This window comes from Mesoplodon mirus, assembly GCF_964341445.2.
Source record: "Mesoplodon mirus genome assembly, chromosome: 15".
Lineage (NCBI taxonomy): Eukaryota > Metazoa > Chordata > Mammalia > Artiodactyla > Ziphiidae > Mesoplodon > Mesoplodon mirus.
This window is the reverse complement of record NC_138991.1, coordinates 57,664,979-57,683,244: the sequence shown is the minus strand read 5'-3', so window position 1 is coordinate 57,683,244 and position 18,266 is coordinate 57,664,979. Positions and strand designations below refer to the sequence as shown.

At 40.5% G+C, this 18,266-nt stretch overlaps 1 protein-coding gene across 1 annotated transcript in view; it reads right to left on the bottom strand.

The window, feature by feature from the left end:
* The window catches only part of GRIN2A (glutamate ionotropic receptor NMDA type subunit 2A), a gene marked incomplete at both ends in the record, with an annotated part of 368,989 nt that overhangs the window by 101,503 nt on the left and 249,220 nt on the right, over window positions 1-18,266 (bottom strand). The window contains one exon of the mRNA XM_082645645.1: window positions 14,260-14,374. Coding sequence (XP_082501771.1) covers window positions 14,260-14,374 — 115 coding nt within the window. The remainder of the gene's footprint in view (window positions 1-14,259; window positions 14,375-18,266) is intronic.

Here is an 18,266-nt window from a genome sequence, read left to right as displayed (position 1 = left end):
CTCAACTGGTTAAGAAGCTGTACTGTGGGAAAAAAGAAAAGAAGTAGAAAAAGGAAATTTCAGATAAATTTCCAAGACACATTTGGAAGAATCATCCTGGCCAGAGTGCTAAATGTCATTATGAGGTTAATAATATAAAGTCCCCAGAATTTATATAGCCCTTTGTGGGTTACAAGTTGCTATTTATTATTATCTCATTTCATTTGGCCTTCATTGCAGAGAGTCACATAAAGGTGTAGATATTATTACAATTTTTCAGAGCAGTAAACTAATGTTCATTCAAGTAACATGGACCAGATAAGGACAGCAAATAGGTGAAAGAACTAGAGGCAGTTTTCTGACTGCTGGCTCAGGACTTGCTTAATCGCCTATATTTCAGTATTCAACTCCTTACACGGGACTCAAAGAGAAAACAAATGCAATGATTCTTTAGTATGTTCATCTTTAAACTTGAAGCCCAACTCCTCTGAGAAAAGAGAATGCCAGCAGTAGGCTTCCAGAAACCCACTCAAGATGCAAAAACAAACAAACAACAACAAAAAACCCTTGATAACTGTCATTAAAAAATCCATACTGTACTTTGCATAATGGCTCCCATTTGTTAAACTTTTTCTACTATGTACTAGGCCCTTTGCTGGATATTTTACATATGTTATTTATAATCCCCCAAGTTATGAAGTGGCTGGGTGACCGTGTTGCAATTAATTCACTTCTCCAGCCTCAGTTTTCTCATCTGTAAAATAAAAATAATTATGAAATCTACCATTTAGGGTTCTGGTGAACATAAAACGTGATAATGTATGTAATATGTTTGGCTCAGGGCCTGTGGCACAGTCAATGCTCAGAAATTGTTAGGTTCTTTGTTTTCACTATTTGGAATTATTATATATCAGAAAAACAAACTGCGTGCTTTTCTCACTTGCATCCTCTACCTCCCACAGCACTGGGTGATGTCCCCTGCATTTTAGAATTTGACTGAGGAAGATAACAGAACTTAGTGATCAAAGCATGGGTTTCAGAATCAGAAAAATGGGGGTTCAAAACTCGGTTCAGATTCTTGGAAATTAACCAGTTCTTTGTATTCTTTAGTTTTCTGATTTATAGAATGGGGATATTAATAGTACCAATCTCGTAAGATTTTGTGTGAATTAAGAGAGATCATGTATCTAAAGCTCTTTCTGACATACAGGAAGCATTTAATAAATGGTAGGATTAATAGCCTTACAGAAACCCCATGGGGGAGGTATTACCATTGGCTCCGTTTTACTGATGGAGACACTGATTATCTGAGAAATACAAAGAATGGCAACTTTCCAGGGTTGACTTGGGTCTCAGAACTATCAACTCCTACAAAATTGATCAAACACCCCTCTCTCCTAACTGTATCAGCTACTAACCAGTGCCAGGCTCAATGAAGCGGGAACGAGGGCATCAGCCCATTTCTGCTGACAATGGTGCTGACCTGGCTTTGCCTGCATGTACCACTCCCTTATCTTTGGACACTGATTTGGGATTTGGGCTCTGGATTAGACACATCTTTGTCTCCAACTTCTGTCCTGATTGATTTATAGTATAACTGGATGGGTGTCCCACATTTTTGAATCCTCATCCATTTTCAACGAGGTGACAATTTCTGAATGCAAAGGTCAGGGTGTCATTTTGGTAATGAAACTCAAATCCTTCTGTGCTGATTCAAGGCACCAAGTTGAAAGCATCTGTGGAGAGAGATGTGTACAGTCCCTGCCAAGGAGCCCTGGTCAAGTTTCTTACTCTGTCCGAATCTCAACCCCTCACTTGTTAAAACAAGGTAAATGTTCCTGCTTTTCCTCTAGGAAGGGTGGTTGTCAGGATCTCTTATCCAAATCCAATTCTTGCTCTCCTTTTCTACCTCGTATCTGCCTGTCCTGTTTTCTGCAAACACACTTTAATCATGGAAAAAAAAATGCCATCAACTATAATCTGCTGTGCACATAGAGGCCAGTATGGTGGGGAATGATATGAAGAATCAGGATTCTTCCAACTCAGATTGTTTGTTTCAACTTTAAAGTTAAACACAACATAATCAAGGGGACATTGTTTCCTTGAAGTCATTTTACAACTCCCTTCAAGGGAATGAGAATTGATTCTCTTGTCTTCTCCCAACTTCAGGATTTTTTCCTCATATGCATTTCCAATGGAGTCTTTATTTGCACACTGAGAGAAATCAAGATGATTCCGCCCCTACCTCCTTCCTTCTCAAACAGGTCCATTCCATCTTTCTAACTTGCAGAATTATAATTCAAATGGAAGGAAAATAGACTCCAAGAACTCTATAGATATGATTGCAATGAGTTTTAAAACACATTTTCAAAAGACAAGGGCTACAGATAATGAACGTGTGACGGAGTAATGAGGAATGAACACGCAGCATATTGCAGGAGTGGAGGGCGACTGACAGCTTTAAGTTGGCAGAGGAATGCTGACTGGTTTTGCACAAAGATGCAAGAGTTTGATTATGTGGCAGATTTTCATGCAACTCAGTAGAATGTTTTGGGCTAAGATCAGGAAGAGATGCCTGGTTCAGTGGGGAATCTTGTACCTCTAACAGCCCATCTTGCAAATACTGAGAGCATGTCCACCATGCAGGGATGGGGGCTCCCAAGGTAGGTTTTCATAATTAAAGCAATCACAACCTTCACTATCAATATACAAAGAACCCCCCAACTCTACCATATGGTGTCGTCAAAATAAAATTGACTTTATCATCTGACAGACCTGAGCTGGAATCTAGAAGTTGTCACTTACTTGCTTCTGTAACCTTGGGCCAGTCATCAATCTTCTCAGAGCCTCATTTTCTTTATATATAAACTGGGGAAGGCATGATAGTACTCATGTCAATATCTGTTTAAAAGGGGTCAAAGTAATGAATATAAAGCCCCTAGGCTATAACTAGGACACAGAAATTATTATTGTTTATTATTAATTATTTTTTAAATGTGGGGAAATATATCAAGGTATCAGACAGCCAATTTTCTCATCTTCAGCATCTAGAAAGCACAGTAAGTCTTTCACAGTTTAGAGATCAACACTCAGAATATTCAATCTTTTTCTATCTGCCTTTCTCTCTGGCCCAACCCAGGCTCCAAAGCCAAGAAAAACAGCATAGTGGGAAGTGCAGCTTCTGCTGCCAATAGCACAGATGAGAAAACCAAACTGCAGCTACAGAAGGCAGCCTGACACAGCCACTTGTAGCCAGAAGCAGATTGCTGGGGTAGTACTCTTCACTGTTCTGCCTCTTTTCTTACAGACAAATGTCATTCCTGTCTGCATCATCAGCATGTAAATGAGGGAAATAACAAACATGACAGACACAATGCTAAGAAAGTAGAGAGCAGGTCCAGACAGCAAATCATGGAGGTCTGGTGGTTGTAGGTGGGTGGGAAGCAATCCAGCTACAGCTAGCTAACTGGATAAATTGTGAAATGATGAAAAAATAATAAGGGGCTTCAAATGTTTGTGATTCAGTTAATAAAATGGGCCAAATGATCTTCACCCTTTAGATAACTCTTCTTCATCCTTTAGGACTCAGGATATATGTTAGCTCTTTCGAGGAAGCCTTTTCTCATCCCTTTCCTAATTAATACCCAGGCTGGGTAGGTGTCCTGCAGTGCCCTGGGCTTACCTCTACTATTAACACCCATCTATGTTGCAATTGAAAGTTCATTTCTCTGTCTCTCCCACTAGACTGTGACCTTCCTGAGGGCAGGGACACTGTATTATTCATTTTGGCTTCACCCACACCTACCCCCAGCCTGGCACAGAGTAGGTACATGGCAAACAGTGGGTAATTGGGTGGGGGGTCGAGAGTGGCTGACCAGGGGGATGGATGAAAGTTGGTTGGTCAGATGGGTTGATGGATGGATGGACGGACGGATGGTTTATTATACAGATGACTGATCATTGGATGATTGGCTGGGTGGACAGATAAATAAACATATAGATCAATCACATGGGACATTCATTGTTAATAATTAATGTATCCTAAAGAATAAGATTTGAGTCTACATAAAAGGCTAGGTATTGTCATTCATTCCCTCCACTCAACCTCCAAGGAAGATAATATTCACAAGAATCTCTAGGTCCTTTATGAAAATTCCCATCATTCATCCTAGAAACTGTGTCAAGTGGTGTAATGAGCACCAGACTGGGAGACTCACAAGACTTAAATTTGAATATTTCCTCAGCTACTGAAAAAATGTCACTGAATATCTTCAGGTCTTCCTTACTCAACAATCAGAGAATACCACCTACATCATAGGGTTATCACTGTAGCTGAATTGAAATAATAAATTTAAAGCCAATGTTGTAAGGTTTGGCTTATAATAGGTGCTCAACAAATGCTTACCATTTATTTGCCTTATATTCAGAGGATGTCTAAATTCAATCCCCTTACTCTAATCACTTTCAAACTTATTTTAGAAATTTTGTATCTTTTCCCCAAAAGAAAGCTTGCTTGGAGCACCAATATACCAATCAGATAAAGCTTTACCATCTCTGGCTATAGCTGGATCTTGTCTCATTAGCCCCTATCCAGTCAGAGACCCCTGTGGCACTATGAAAGAAGCTAGCCTTCCAGGGAACATAGTTAGAAAAAAAACCTTTCTCCTAGATAACGGAGGAAGTCTATTCTATGTTCTGCAGCATTGAGACTAAAGCCTGGTGTTCATCCTCTCATTCTCTCCTTTCCTCCCTTCCTCCCTCTCTTTCCCATCTATCATAGGAGCTCAGGGCTTTGCATTCACTTACAACACAGAAGAGTTGATGACCCAGTCAGGAAAAAAAAATGGTTTTCATCTGTCTGTTCAGGAGTTTCTAGAAATACTTCCAACTGAGAGGCTCTTTGAATAATTTACTCATCTGAGATCATTTCAATAATCTATTCACTAATTTTCATAATTGATGGCAAGGCAAGCTGTCAAGGGTATATAGCTTTTGTCTTACATTTATACCATCTGTCAGCTTAATTATGCCCCTTCACTCTCAGACAGCTTCCTTATCAAACTGGGTTTGTGAGTTGGGTAGAGATGGCTACTCCAGATAACATACTGGTTGATTCTGGTTCTACTGTAATACTGCTTACGTTCAAATTCTGCCTTCACCATTATATGACCTTGGGCAAGTCATTCATTCCATGCAGCTTTCAATTTCTCTCCTATAATATGGAGCTCTAATGATAACTGGAGCTGGCATTTACTGATCATCTACTATGTGCCAGTCAGTGTTCTAAGCACTTGACATAATATTTTGTTTAATTTTCCCAACAACCCTATGAGGTAAGTACTATTATTACCTCCCTTTTATATATGAGAAAGTGCAGAGAATATTGTGATATTTAAGTGAGATAATGTATTGAAAACACTCTGCTTGGTGTCTGGCATATAACAGGAGTGTAACAAATGGCAGCTGCTGCCATCATGACACCCCGTCAATCAACAGCACCATCATCTTCATTGCCATCAATTTTCTTTATCATCAACATTCCCATCAAGGCATGTTCCCATAGAGATGTCTTTCCTATGAACTGCTTTTTTTTTAAATTTCAGAAATCTAGAAAACTATTAGCAGACTATTGCCTCGCAGAAAAGCATGGTTCAATTGATGTTCTTTTTGGAGTTAGGCTTATATTACAACTGCAAGAAAGAAAGGAACGAAGGAAGGAAGGAAGGGAGGGAGGGAGGAAGGAAGGAAGGGAGGGAGGGAGGAGGGAAAGAAAGAAAGAAAGAAAGAAAAAGAAAGAAAGAGAGAAAGAAAGAAAAAGAACCATGCAAGACAGAAACAGATACACACACACACACACACACACACAAGGAGGTGGCATCGCTCATTTCAGTTTGATGTGTTCATTTGCTATAGACCTATTGTACTTTCCCCACTGTGACCTAACGAATTGTACCGTGTAGGTATTTAAAATAGTCACCATGCATGACTCTAGGGAAGTCAGAGGATAATTTTAAATCTTTTGTAATGGCTTAATTTTCCCTCTCTGTGGCTTACATCATTTGAGAAACTTAATGATCATTATATAAGGAAACAAATTAAATTTCACACAGCTTCTGCTAAGGTGGTGATATTACCAAACCCATTTTACAAAAGGGCACTTCACTCTAGCTGTGGATTTTGGAGAATAAAGGAAACAGAGAGAAAGGGAAAGAGGGGGAGAGGAAGGGATGAGAGATGAACCATGTCATTTACAGGCATGACAAATTTCTTCTGAAAGTACTCAGTCCAGAAATGCCTACACACAAACTCATGCCTAAAAAAAACTTAAAAAAAAATCTTTCTGACTTCTCTCTTTCACGAATCTCTCAGCAAATCATACAGTCAGTGCCATGTGCTTTCAGTTCTGTTGCTGAAATTTCTCAGATGCCACTGCCACTGTTTTTGTTCACACCTACATTCCCTTTAACCTGAGCTACTTAAATAGTCGCTTAGAAAATTTCCCTAAGATCCATGCCAATCACCATTTTTGAAGAAGTAGTTTAGTTTTTATCTAAGAAAACAGGCTATGGGGTTCTTATCCTGGCTTTGCAACTTACTAGCTCTGTCATCTTGAGCAAGTTATTGAATTTCTCTGGGCCTTATCCCCTACATATATAAAAGAGGGTAATAGTAGTATCTGCATCACAGTGTTCATGTAAGCATTAGATAAGTTTATGTATTTGAACGCTTAGCACCCTGCATGGTGTATCATCAATACTAAACGAGTATTAGCTATTACTATTATTATTTTTATGCTGTTCTCCCATCTCAAGCTCTTCAACAGTACCCCAAAGGTGACTGAATAAAATCCCACAGTGTATAATTCAAACTCCAGTATGGTCCTTCATTCCCATATTTTCCCTTTAAACAACCTGCTTTCGTCTTCTATTGCCATGTAATAACAAATGGCCTCAAACATAGCCACGTGAAACAATGCTCCCTTATGACCTCACAGTTCTGTAGGTCAGAAGTCCAGCGGGGCTCAGCTGGGTTCTCTGGGTTCTCTGCTCAGGGTCACATGAGGCCAAAACCAAGCTGTCATTCAGCTGGGCTCATAGCTGCAGGATCTGGGGAGAATCCACTTGCAGACTCATTCGGGTTGTTGGCAGAGTTCAGTTCCTGGAGGTTGTAGGACTGAAGTCCTTGTTTCCTTGCTGGCTGTTGGCCAGAGACTAAACTCATCTCCTAGTGGCCACCTGCTTCCTTGTCATATGGCCCTCTCAATCCTCAAATCCAGCAGTCAGACAATTCCTGCTTATGCTCAAATCTCTCTGACTTCCTCTTCTGCTACTAGTTTCAGAAAACTCTCTACTTTTAAAAGGCCCATGTGTAGAGAACAAACCTATGGACATCAAGGGGGGACAGCGGGGGTGGGATGAATTGGGAGATTGGGATTGACATATATACACTAGCTAATATGTATAAAATAAGTAACTAATGAGAACCTGCTATATAGCACAGGGAACTCTACTTCACTTTGTTGTACAGTAGAAACTAACACAATATTGTAAAACAACTATACACCCCCCCCCAAAAAAAGGCCCATGTGATTAGGTTAGGCCCAGCCTGATAACACTCCTTTTGATTAACTCAAAGTCAACTGAAAAACTCCTTTTGCTATCTAACATAACAATCACAGAAGACATATCTCGTCATATTCACAGGTCATCCTCCTAGAAGAGATAATTATAGAAGAGTGCACTGGGGGTCATTCTTAGAAGTCTGCCTACCATACAAGCTATGTTTCAAACACATTGAACTCTTTCTCAAATGAGCCTTGAGCACGCTTGCCTCTGGACTTTGGCTTTCAATGGTCCTTCTGCATGGAATGGCCTCCCCACACATGTTCAGAAGGTCTCATCTGAGACCCTGCTCAAATTAAAGTTCTCTGTATAGATGCCCTTGATCAGCCAGCCTACATGTAATATATCTCTTCTCCAAACATCATAGACTTTTATCAGAGCATCTTCTGTTGCACATTTCATACTGTCTTGCAATTACGAGCATCTCCTCATGCCCTATGACACTCTAAGGCAGGTCCACGTTTCATTGCAACCCTCAACAATGGCTTGCACATAGTAGGTACTCAGGAAATTTTGCTTGACAGAATAAAAGTGTGAATAAATAAGGGTTATATACCCCAAATTCAACCATCTTTGCTTAAGGGGGACAGATTTAACTAAAATACCAGTTATTTAATAACAGTATTTGTTGAGGACACACCAGGTAATAGGAACTATACTATATCCATAAACATGTCACTTGGCACTGTTACTGTCTCAGTCAGCAGAGGTTACTCTAGGTGCTACAGGACTCCAATTTCCTTATCTCCTTTTCTCCTGTACCACTGCTCTTAAGCATTGCTACTAAGCTGTGTATTCCAAAGGAAGAAAGAGGCACAAAGACAGGAAGCAGGAAATCTTGATAGCCAGGATGACCTAGATGAAACCATTTTTTCAAGATAACAAAGAGTAAATCCATGTCCTAAAGCAGCAGTTCTATATCTTTAATGGGCATTGCTAGGGGAGCTTATGAAAAAGCAGAATCAGAAATGATTATTCTGTAGGTTTGAGGTAGGGCTAGTACCGCAAAAGTCTTAGCACCTTTACATCTTTCCCATGGTTACTCTGATATGGGTAGCCCACAGGACCACACATGTAAAATGACCACACTAAAAGATGTTCCTCATCTGGGGGAGTTCATGAAAAAAAATCCTTTCATTCTTGTATCCATTCTATAGAGATATAGTGGTAAAGGAAAAAGTGAAAACCTGGAAACAAACAGTATTCTCTCAGTGCTAGTCATAGCCAGAATTCATGGCTTCATCAATGCACTGCCATCGTTTTTCTAAGCAAAGCAAGCACATAGTAGAAGCCATAATATATTTCTGGCTGCTTGTAGGATGTATAAACAATGTACTTCGCACAATTGTTCTATCAATTGTAACTTACTGGTGTCCTTTCAATTATAATTTTCCTCTGTGATTTCTTTAACATAATCATTGGAATATGTGTATGCAGATGTCAAGTATAATGTTTGCATAAATACTTCCATCTTTTAGCAGGATGAACCTTTTGGCAGATAACTGATATCATACACACACACATACACACAAGCAAACACACACACTAGAAATCTTCTGCACATAAGTTCTTGAGACTCACCAAGCCATCTAGGTTAAATGTGGTGGGAAAGTGATGGAGGGGTAGTTAAAATACAATGATTTAGAAGGGAGGGAGTTATGACATTCTCTAATTAGAGATCCCACCATGGGAAAACTGCACCCCACGCATATACCATTGTGGGTGAAAGCCTCGATAGATCTGGTAACACACTGATATGCCACAGCCAGAACTGGGGATCAATCTTAGCTTTTTCTAAGATCTCCTTTATCGTATCTGTACTAGGAATTCTGTAACTGGCATCTGCTTCATTATGCACAAGACACAGGAACAGGGTACAACCCCTTCTTCAGTGAGCCAGATTGGAAGGTGGAACTTCTGTCGAACAAAAAGACGGCCTGTGAGACGTGATAAATACTTATACCCCAAGTTCCAACTGGTTGGGTTTGAGTGAAATCTGCTGCATCCAGTGAGAATAAGGAGGTGGGTGTCACTCTAAGGATAGGAGGATCTCCCTTAATTTCTCCTCTAGAATATTCCTTTCCCACCAGCTGTAATTCAGTACGATGTAGGAATGAGGAGTGCAGCCTGTGGGGTCAGGCAGTCCTCCATTCACATCCTGCTTCTACCACATGCAGGATCTGAGGCAGGTCCCTGGCTTCTCTGAACCTGAATTTCCATTTATGAGGCAAGGATAAGAATACCTACTGTAGATGAGTTGTTGAAATGACTAAATAAGCTCATGGACATAAAACTCTCAGCATAGTTCTTGGCATAGAGTAGTTCTTAGTAAATGGTGATTGAAGTCAGCATTACCAGCAGATTGTATAGAGGCCCTTCTAGGCATTAGAAGTAGTACCTTGTGGTACAGCCAAAGAAACATGTGGAAGGAACAGATCTTTCCCTGATGGGGCTCACAGTCCAAGTGAAGATGAACGTGCAAGCAAATAATTATAATGCAAGCTGCTAACACTCTTAGGAGTTAGTATACGGGTCTGTACAAAGTGGAAAGGACACAGCCTGATTTGGATTATCCAGATGTAGAATCAATGGAAGGGGTGCCCTTGGCAAAAAGAGGAAAGTGTTCAAAGAGACAGGAACTGAGACAGAGAATGAGCAGATGACAAGTGACTATGAGGGCTTGGAGGATATTGGGAGGATAAGAATGAAGCATTCTGTGCTGGGACACACGAGAATAACCATATTTGAGAGAAGAAGATGGTGCCTTTGGCTGTGGACAAGATGAAGTGGAGGTCTATGGGCTGTCCATGTAACGGAGTCCTGGTGTCAAGTCTGGAGATCAGGAGATCTGGGCTGGAGAGAGGGATCTGGGAGTCATCACAGTGTGGAAAGCAACTGAGATCAAGGGCACCAAAGAGAATGCAAACAGAGTGGTGAGAATAAAGAGGGAAGCAGACGCATCAGAGAGACGGGAATGGGACCCTTCATTCAGGAAGACGTAATGATGGGTCTCCCTTTTGTCTTCTGGGGCATCTCTACCATCTTTAATTAGAGCTTCTCTAGAAGAGAAGAGAGTTGTTTTATTTTAATATTTATGATTTTTGTCCCATTCATGATTGAAGTAAAAACTGCTTTAAAAACCTTTCTTTAAATCTCTCTCCCTCCCCCTCTCTCTTTCTCCCTCTTTCTTTCTCTCTAAATATATGTTTTTAAAGCTAGTCTGTATGTATGTTATATGCGTGTACATATACACACATATTTTTTTCATTTTAGACTGGTGTAACCCTAAAATGGTAAATAGAATTATTCCCAAAGCATTTTTTCTAGTTAATAAGATGATTCAACATGGAGAAATCCAATCTTTTACTCAATGTCCCTACCCTCGTGAAGACTTACCCATTTGATCAAGTCAAGTCCACCCCTCTCTCCCCAGACATGGCTCAGTAATGAGCTACTTGAGGAGAGGGGTGGTATCCTATGTGCAGATGGAATGTTGGCCATAGAGTTGGCCCACAGAGGGTGTTTATTGTTTTGGCCTGGGCTGCCAATTGGCTTGTAACCAGGGTATTATTTTCAAGCATCTCTGGGAAGGCTTGGACCCACTAAGCTCTAATGCAGAGCAAAGCCATCGAAAAAAAAAAAAGGAGAGGTAGAGGGCATGGAAGTCCCAATTTACAAGAGGAAAGTCTGCTCAGACCTGAGTTCTGTGTCTGCTGAACACAAGCGGGCACTGTGCACAGCACTGGAATAATCCATGCCAGCTGCACACAAAGGCCCAGCAGAAAGCAAATGTCCTTCTAAGGGCTTGTCATGTTTTCCAAGACACCCTCATTACATGCTGCTTCCAGTGACTCCACTGAGTGACCTCAGAGATGAAAAGAAATCTCCCCTGAGTCCCAGAATAACAGCTCCCTCCTTCTGCAGACTTTCCCCTCTGCTGACCGGCTGTACCAGCATGTGCTGCTGGGGGACGGCTTTAAGGATAACATGACTGGTATTTACCTGCTCCATTGGCTTCCTCTTTCTCCGAGACAGAAGCACAAGGAGTTATTTCTGAAGCACTGGATCCCCTGATCGCTAAGAGAATAGACCAACTACAGGAAGCATTTGTACATTCTAAGCTCAACTCGGCAGCAATTCCTGGAGCTGCCTTTTTGGGAAATTGCTATATTTCAACAGAAATTTGAAGGAGGACACACAAAATACTAAAAGGGTATTTTCTGTATGTGGAAATGAAGCCTATCAAGGGCCACCTTATTTTATGCAATGTTATCACCTGTACTACAGTGGCCTCCCTGTAAACAGGCTCCCTGGCAAATGAGGTAGGTCCAAAGGCAGCACAGAGAATTCACAGGTGTGAGCCGGGCCTGATCCAGGACTGGCTAAATCCAACCAACGAGAATGATCTTACAGCTCCAAAAGTGATCCTCAGACTGTGTAACTTCAAAAGGTTGAAAAATAACTCCAAAATGTAATACCAAAAGGCAGAAAGGCTCAAGTTCTCTACCTCTTATTATGGACAAGAAAAAAATAACTTGCATTTTGACTTTCCATTTGCAAGAGGAGAGAGAAGCCAGAATTTGAAGGATGAATAAAAGAAAGTAAGGATACAGGGAAGCATTACAGGAAAGAAAAAAAAAAAGCATGTTCAAAGTCCCAGATACATAAAGGAACCAGCTCAGACATGGAGATGTGAGCCACTTAGGACAGTGGGCTACAGGGTTTACCAGAGGGAAGAGCAGAGGTAACACCCGGGGACAGAATCCAGTGCTTTCCTCAAGCATCACAAAAGTGCACAAAGTCCCAACCCATCCCTCTCCACACACACACCAGAGTCTAAGTTCCATGAATCAGAAATGGTTGTTTTGTCTCTCCTGTTCACTGATAGATTCCAAGCATCAAGAATAGTGCCTAGCACATAGCAGGCACTGAATAAACATTTGTGGAATGAATGAATAAACCAAGTCATCACTCAGAGCTTGGGGTACCACCTAAAGAAAACATCACGTAAGCGTTCAATAAACAATGGCTACTGTTGTCATAACTAGTACTCATGTCAGGGAGTTAAGCATGAAAACTCAGTAAACATTGGTAATTAATTGTGCAGGGTATCTCAACTTGAACAGTTTCAAAATGTATCTTTTAGTTAAGATATAATGGCATGCAATGAAACAAACAAATCTTGTGTGATAGCCTGATGCATTTTGACAAATGTTCAACACAAGGAATATTGCCATAACTCTAGAAAGTCCCCTGTGCCCCTTTCCTATTAATTGCCCTCCTCCAAAAAAGCAACCATCATCCTGATATCTAACCCCATAGACAAGTTTTGCCTCTTCTTGAACTTCATAAAAATGGAATCATACAGTATAATCTTCTGTGTCTGGCTTCTTTTGTTCAACATAATGTTTTTGCAATTCATCTGCACTGTTGTGGGTATTACCAATTCGTACCTTATTAATGTGTAGCAATCCCTTTTATGAATATATGTAATGTATTTACCCGTATCCTTGTTGATGAACCTTTGAGTTCTTTCTGATGTTTTGCTATTATGAACGTCTTATATAAATATTACTTTTTGGGTGTATGTTTCAATTTCTTTGCAGTAAATACCTAGGAGTGGAATTGCTGGATCATAAGGTTGGTGTACGTTTAACTTTATAAGAAACTGCCAAACGGTTTTCCACAGTGGCTGGAATTGTACACCCCCGTCAGCAATATGTAAGAGATTCAGTTGCTCCATGTCCTTACCAGCACTTGGTATTGTTGGTCCTTTTCATTTGAGCCATTCAGGGGGTATGAAGTGGTAGCTCACTGTGGTTTTAATTTGCATGTCTCTGATTATCATCAATGTTAAACATGTTTTCATGTACTTATTGACTATTTGAGTAAAATTTTTTGTGAAATTTCTAAGTCAATTTCCTGTTTTAATTGTGTGTTGTTTTTATTATTGATTTATAGGAGTTCTTTATATATTCTGGATATGAGTCCTTTGATTGAGATATATTTTTTAAAATATTTTTTCTGGATTTGTGGCTTCTCTTTTTCAGTTTCTAACAGTGTGTCTATATCAGCAAAGATTTAAATTTTGATGGAGTCTGGTTTATTACTTTTTCTGAACATTGATTTTTTAATATTTTTTATAGTTATTATATATGTTCTAGAAAATGTGCTGTATAAGAAATACAATCCATGATTTGCAGAAGTGATACATTTAAGTAAGTTTTGGAAATGAGTTGATTCAAAGCAAAAGACTAAGTACATGAAAATACAAGGGGTTCATTCATAGGGCAAAATGTGTGAATATCATACCCCATTATGAGGTTTCGGCAAACTGGTGTGATCACTGCCAGATAGTGAACACTTGCTACTGCAATGATGTGAACCAAACTTCCTGCTTTTAAATTACCTTAAGTCTTTCAAGGACACTTCCTATTCAGATTTGAGAACCCAGCACAAAGAACAGCACACAACTGCCACAGTTCACCCAGGGAAAGCATCTCCATCTCCAAGGGCCTGCCTTGTTCCATCAAGGGTCATGGAATGACACGTGGAGCTGCTCAGAGGGAAATACTTTGGGAAAAGGAGTAGTTTGAGCTCCCTTGCTGCCCACACCTTTCCTGCCTCCCCTGTACTGGGCACACAGAAGGATGCTCACCTTTTCCCATTCGCGGTCCTTGTTCAGCACGATGACCACCAGCCTGGGGTGCACCTGATAGCCTTCCTCAGTGAAGGACAAGTCTTTGCCATCCCACGTCACGTTGACCATAAATCTAGAGAGAGGAAGAGAAAAACAAATGTTTAGGGAAGAATTAAAGAGGTTTCAAACAAATAAGTGGATGCCACCATCAGTGTAACACTGAGAAGGTGTAAACTCATCACAAGTAGCCCTTATCTGTGGAAGCATCAGTACCCACACAGGCTCTGCTAATTTCCACGCACTCTTTTTCATGAGCCTGTAATCACTCCCAGAATCCCCAATCCTGTATAGGCATTAGTAATTTATTGCAGAAAGCACAGGGGATGGAACATATTTGTCCTGCCAGACTACAGACTTTTGTTCAAATGAGCGTCTTACAGGAGGATCTGAAAGCATGTTTTAACAAGCTTCCCTAAAGGAAACTGCTTGCTCATAAACCACATGGTATACAACGTCAAAGAAATGATATCCCATTCATTCATTATTCATTCAACTAATATTTATCAAATATTTGCTACATGTCAGGACTCAGCTAGTTGGTTGGCAATAAAGAAGAAACAGACATGATCTCTGTCCGCTTAAAGCTTATAGTCTAAGGGAGAGGACAGGTGTTAATTGGTTAATCACCAAACTATGACAAGTGCTACAATAGAGGGGGCGGGGTGTGCTATGCGAAAGTGAAACAGGGGTCAGGCAAGGCTTCTATAAGGAAGTGCAGCTTGACCTGAAGGATGAGTCAGCATTAACTAGATAAGAAAAGAGGTAAGCACATTCCAGGCAAAGGGGACAGCATGTACAAAGGTCCTGTGGTAGTGCTTATGAAGGACTGAGTGCAAACCAGTGAGGCCAAAGCAGAGAGAGGCAGGGAAATGTGGGGTGTGGTGTGGGTGAGAAGGTAAATAGGGGCAGACAGTGCAAAGCTTTTCAGGCCATGTTAAGGAGTTTTATTTTTGTTTTAAAACAACAGAAAGACATTGAAGATTTTAATCAAGGAGGTGATATAATCAGACTTTTCTTGTATCAGTATAATATGACTTAAATGTGTACAGAATAGGTTTGCGGGGGACCACAGTAGGTAGAGGGGGGCTGGTCACAGTGCTATTATTCAGGTGAGAGATGATGTTGGCTTTGGTCCCATTGTGGCCCCAAAAGAGGAGGAGATGGAAGAGTAGGAGCAGCAACACATAGGCAAGTGGAGAAATATTGAGCAGGTATTCAGTGATGGGTTAGATATGAGGGTGGGGGAGAGAGAGGTGTCAAGGCGTCAACGATATCTGCCCTATACAACAACTGTGCAGTTGTCTTCGTCACAAGTGATGTCTGTCTGTCTTACAATACTCTTATCTCTACCTCCCACACCCCAGCCTCAAACCACCTCGCCTGTAGTCAGGCTCAGCTCTGATGCAGAGGAAGACAGAGCTCATTTCCCAGGATTTGGGAGGGAGGGTTCTCAGGGGTTCACATCTCCTTGTAGTGTGAGAAAAAAAATGATGTTGTTAAAGACATCCAAGGAAACACACCACTTAGCAGACACTCAGTAAATATAGTATGGTGGTTAGAAGCATTCAGAGACCTCCCCAGAAAGACAGGGTACCTCAAAGTCATAGCATTTTTTTGCATTATATTCCTTTAACAACAAAAGTAGCTAAAGAAGTAAAATATTAAGGAAGAGGACTAGATAACAAAAATAATTCCAAAAAGAGAGAGTGGCCTAACTGGTCACATGTCTGCCCCTGGGCAGCCACAATGCAGAAGACCTGACTGTGTCCTATGGGGGAAGAATCAGGTCTCCAAGGACAAGGTTAAGAAATTGGGGAAAAGGCAAAGAACATTTTTGTGTATCCATTCAATGGACAGTTTTGAGTCCTTAAAAAATCATGTTTTTGAGACAAGTTAACAGCATGAAGATAATGCTTGCTATTTAATGTTAAACAAGCAGAAAAGAGGATAAAAATAGGGTTTTTGTCTATACATGGAAGGATCCCAGGTACTTTCCTTTTTCTTTTGTGTATCTTTGTAGTTTCCAAATTTTCTGCAAATAGTTTTTATTTTTAACAAAATATTATTTGTTTAAAAACAGAAAAATCAAACACTGCTATTCTAGAAGAAGCAAAGGGTAATCACGATTCTATTTGGTGTATCTGAGGCATCGCTGATCATTTCCTAGGAAGATAATTTACTGATTCAACAACGATTTACTGAATGTCTATTGTGTGTCAGGCCTTATGGTAAGTCCCATAAATACAGAAATAAAAAACACAGTGCCTGTGCCCCCACTTACATCCTCACAATTCAGTGACATAGACACATAAACAATGACAGTACATAGAAGGCCACTTATGTGCCAATGCACAGTAAGTATAAGTCATGAGAATGTAGAGGAAGGGCCCCTAACACAATCTCTGCAGCGTAGGGAGGGCTTCCTGGGAATCTTCACGAGTAAAGGGGTTGAGGAGAGGTGGGGAAGAGCATTCAGAGTAGAGGAGTCACCTTACACAAACAAGAGTCCGCAAAGGAAGTGATACGCTAGGGGCAATAGCTTAGTACAGCTGACAGGCAGTGGGATGTGTCTGGACAGCATCCCTTAAGCTAGATCATAAGGCACCTAAAGTGTCTGGATTTTGTTCAGAAGGCCACGAGGATCACGAAAGGTTTTAAGTAGAGGAGTGATTCACCGTATGGAGGAAACTGCAAGGCCAAAGGCAAAGACTCATGAAATGTCACGATGGAACATGGAATTTCAGCATAAAAATTGCAGACAAAGCCCACCAGTGGACTTTACCTGGGCTGGCAGGAAATCTGTAACCAAGTCAGTCTGTATCTGCAGTCTAAAACTCATAGTTAGGCCAGCTGATTCATTGAGGGTTTTAGTTTGTTTGTTTGTTGTTTTTTATTGAATCCAATAAGCTCTCAAACCAAGTTTTGATTATACAATAATTTGAAGTGAATAGAGTTCACGCTGGGTCAATCTAACACCCCAAATGTGGGTGAAACTGAAAAATTTAGTCCATTAGCAAGAGGTTTGAAAACATCCAATTTCATATGTGTTTGGAAACAGCAGACCAGAGGACGAATACTTTGGGTTTGACTTGGACCCCTGGCTCGGGGGAGAGCCATTCACAGGGTTATGTGGTGTGAACAAATGTCACGGTCACCATTTTAATCTAGGAGCTAGCATGCCCTGTTGAGCACCCAGTCTTCTTCTGATATGCCAGTTGAATCTACTTAAATCTCCCTCTTCTTTAATTCCCCATCTCCGTTTCCCCTGCTCATTTCCTTTTCTCCCATTTTGTAGTGAAATCAGATGGAGTTAGCAGGGACATTATTTAGATGCAATCCATCTTCTTCAGATTATAGGGAAACAACTATATGGAAATTCTCACACTCCACATTGTTCTGTGTTCCTTTAAGAATCAGTATTCTGGACCAATGAGTCTACATACTCTATGTTAATACTGTCTATTTTCTTCCTTCCTTCCTTCCTTTTTTCCTTCCTTCCTTCCCTCCCTCCTTCCCTTCTTCCTTCCTTCTTTCCTTCTTTCTTTTCTTTCCTTCTTTCTTCCTTCCTTCCTTCCTTCCTTCTTTCCTATTAAAAGTCTTCAGTCTCCTGGGAAGGAAAAAAAAACAAACCTCTAACAGGATTATTTGCTGAACAGTAATTTCATTATGAAGTTGGCAGGGAGCAAGTACCCATTACCTTCAATTCCCCCATCTAATTTCTAGGAAGAATGATCCGTATTTCCACAGGCTTTCTTCCCACTTAAACTTACTCCAGAGCAGAATTCTTTACCCAGGGAAAAACCATTATACACCCCACTGCTTGGTCCCCATTAACACCTGCTGGACACTTGTATTAAACAGTAAAATCTTATCACTGTTTTGTTTATCTCTTGAAAATTGATTACAAAACTTTTAGTGACCAGATAAAATATCAGAAATTCTGGCTGCTGCTAAGCTTCGAATTA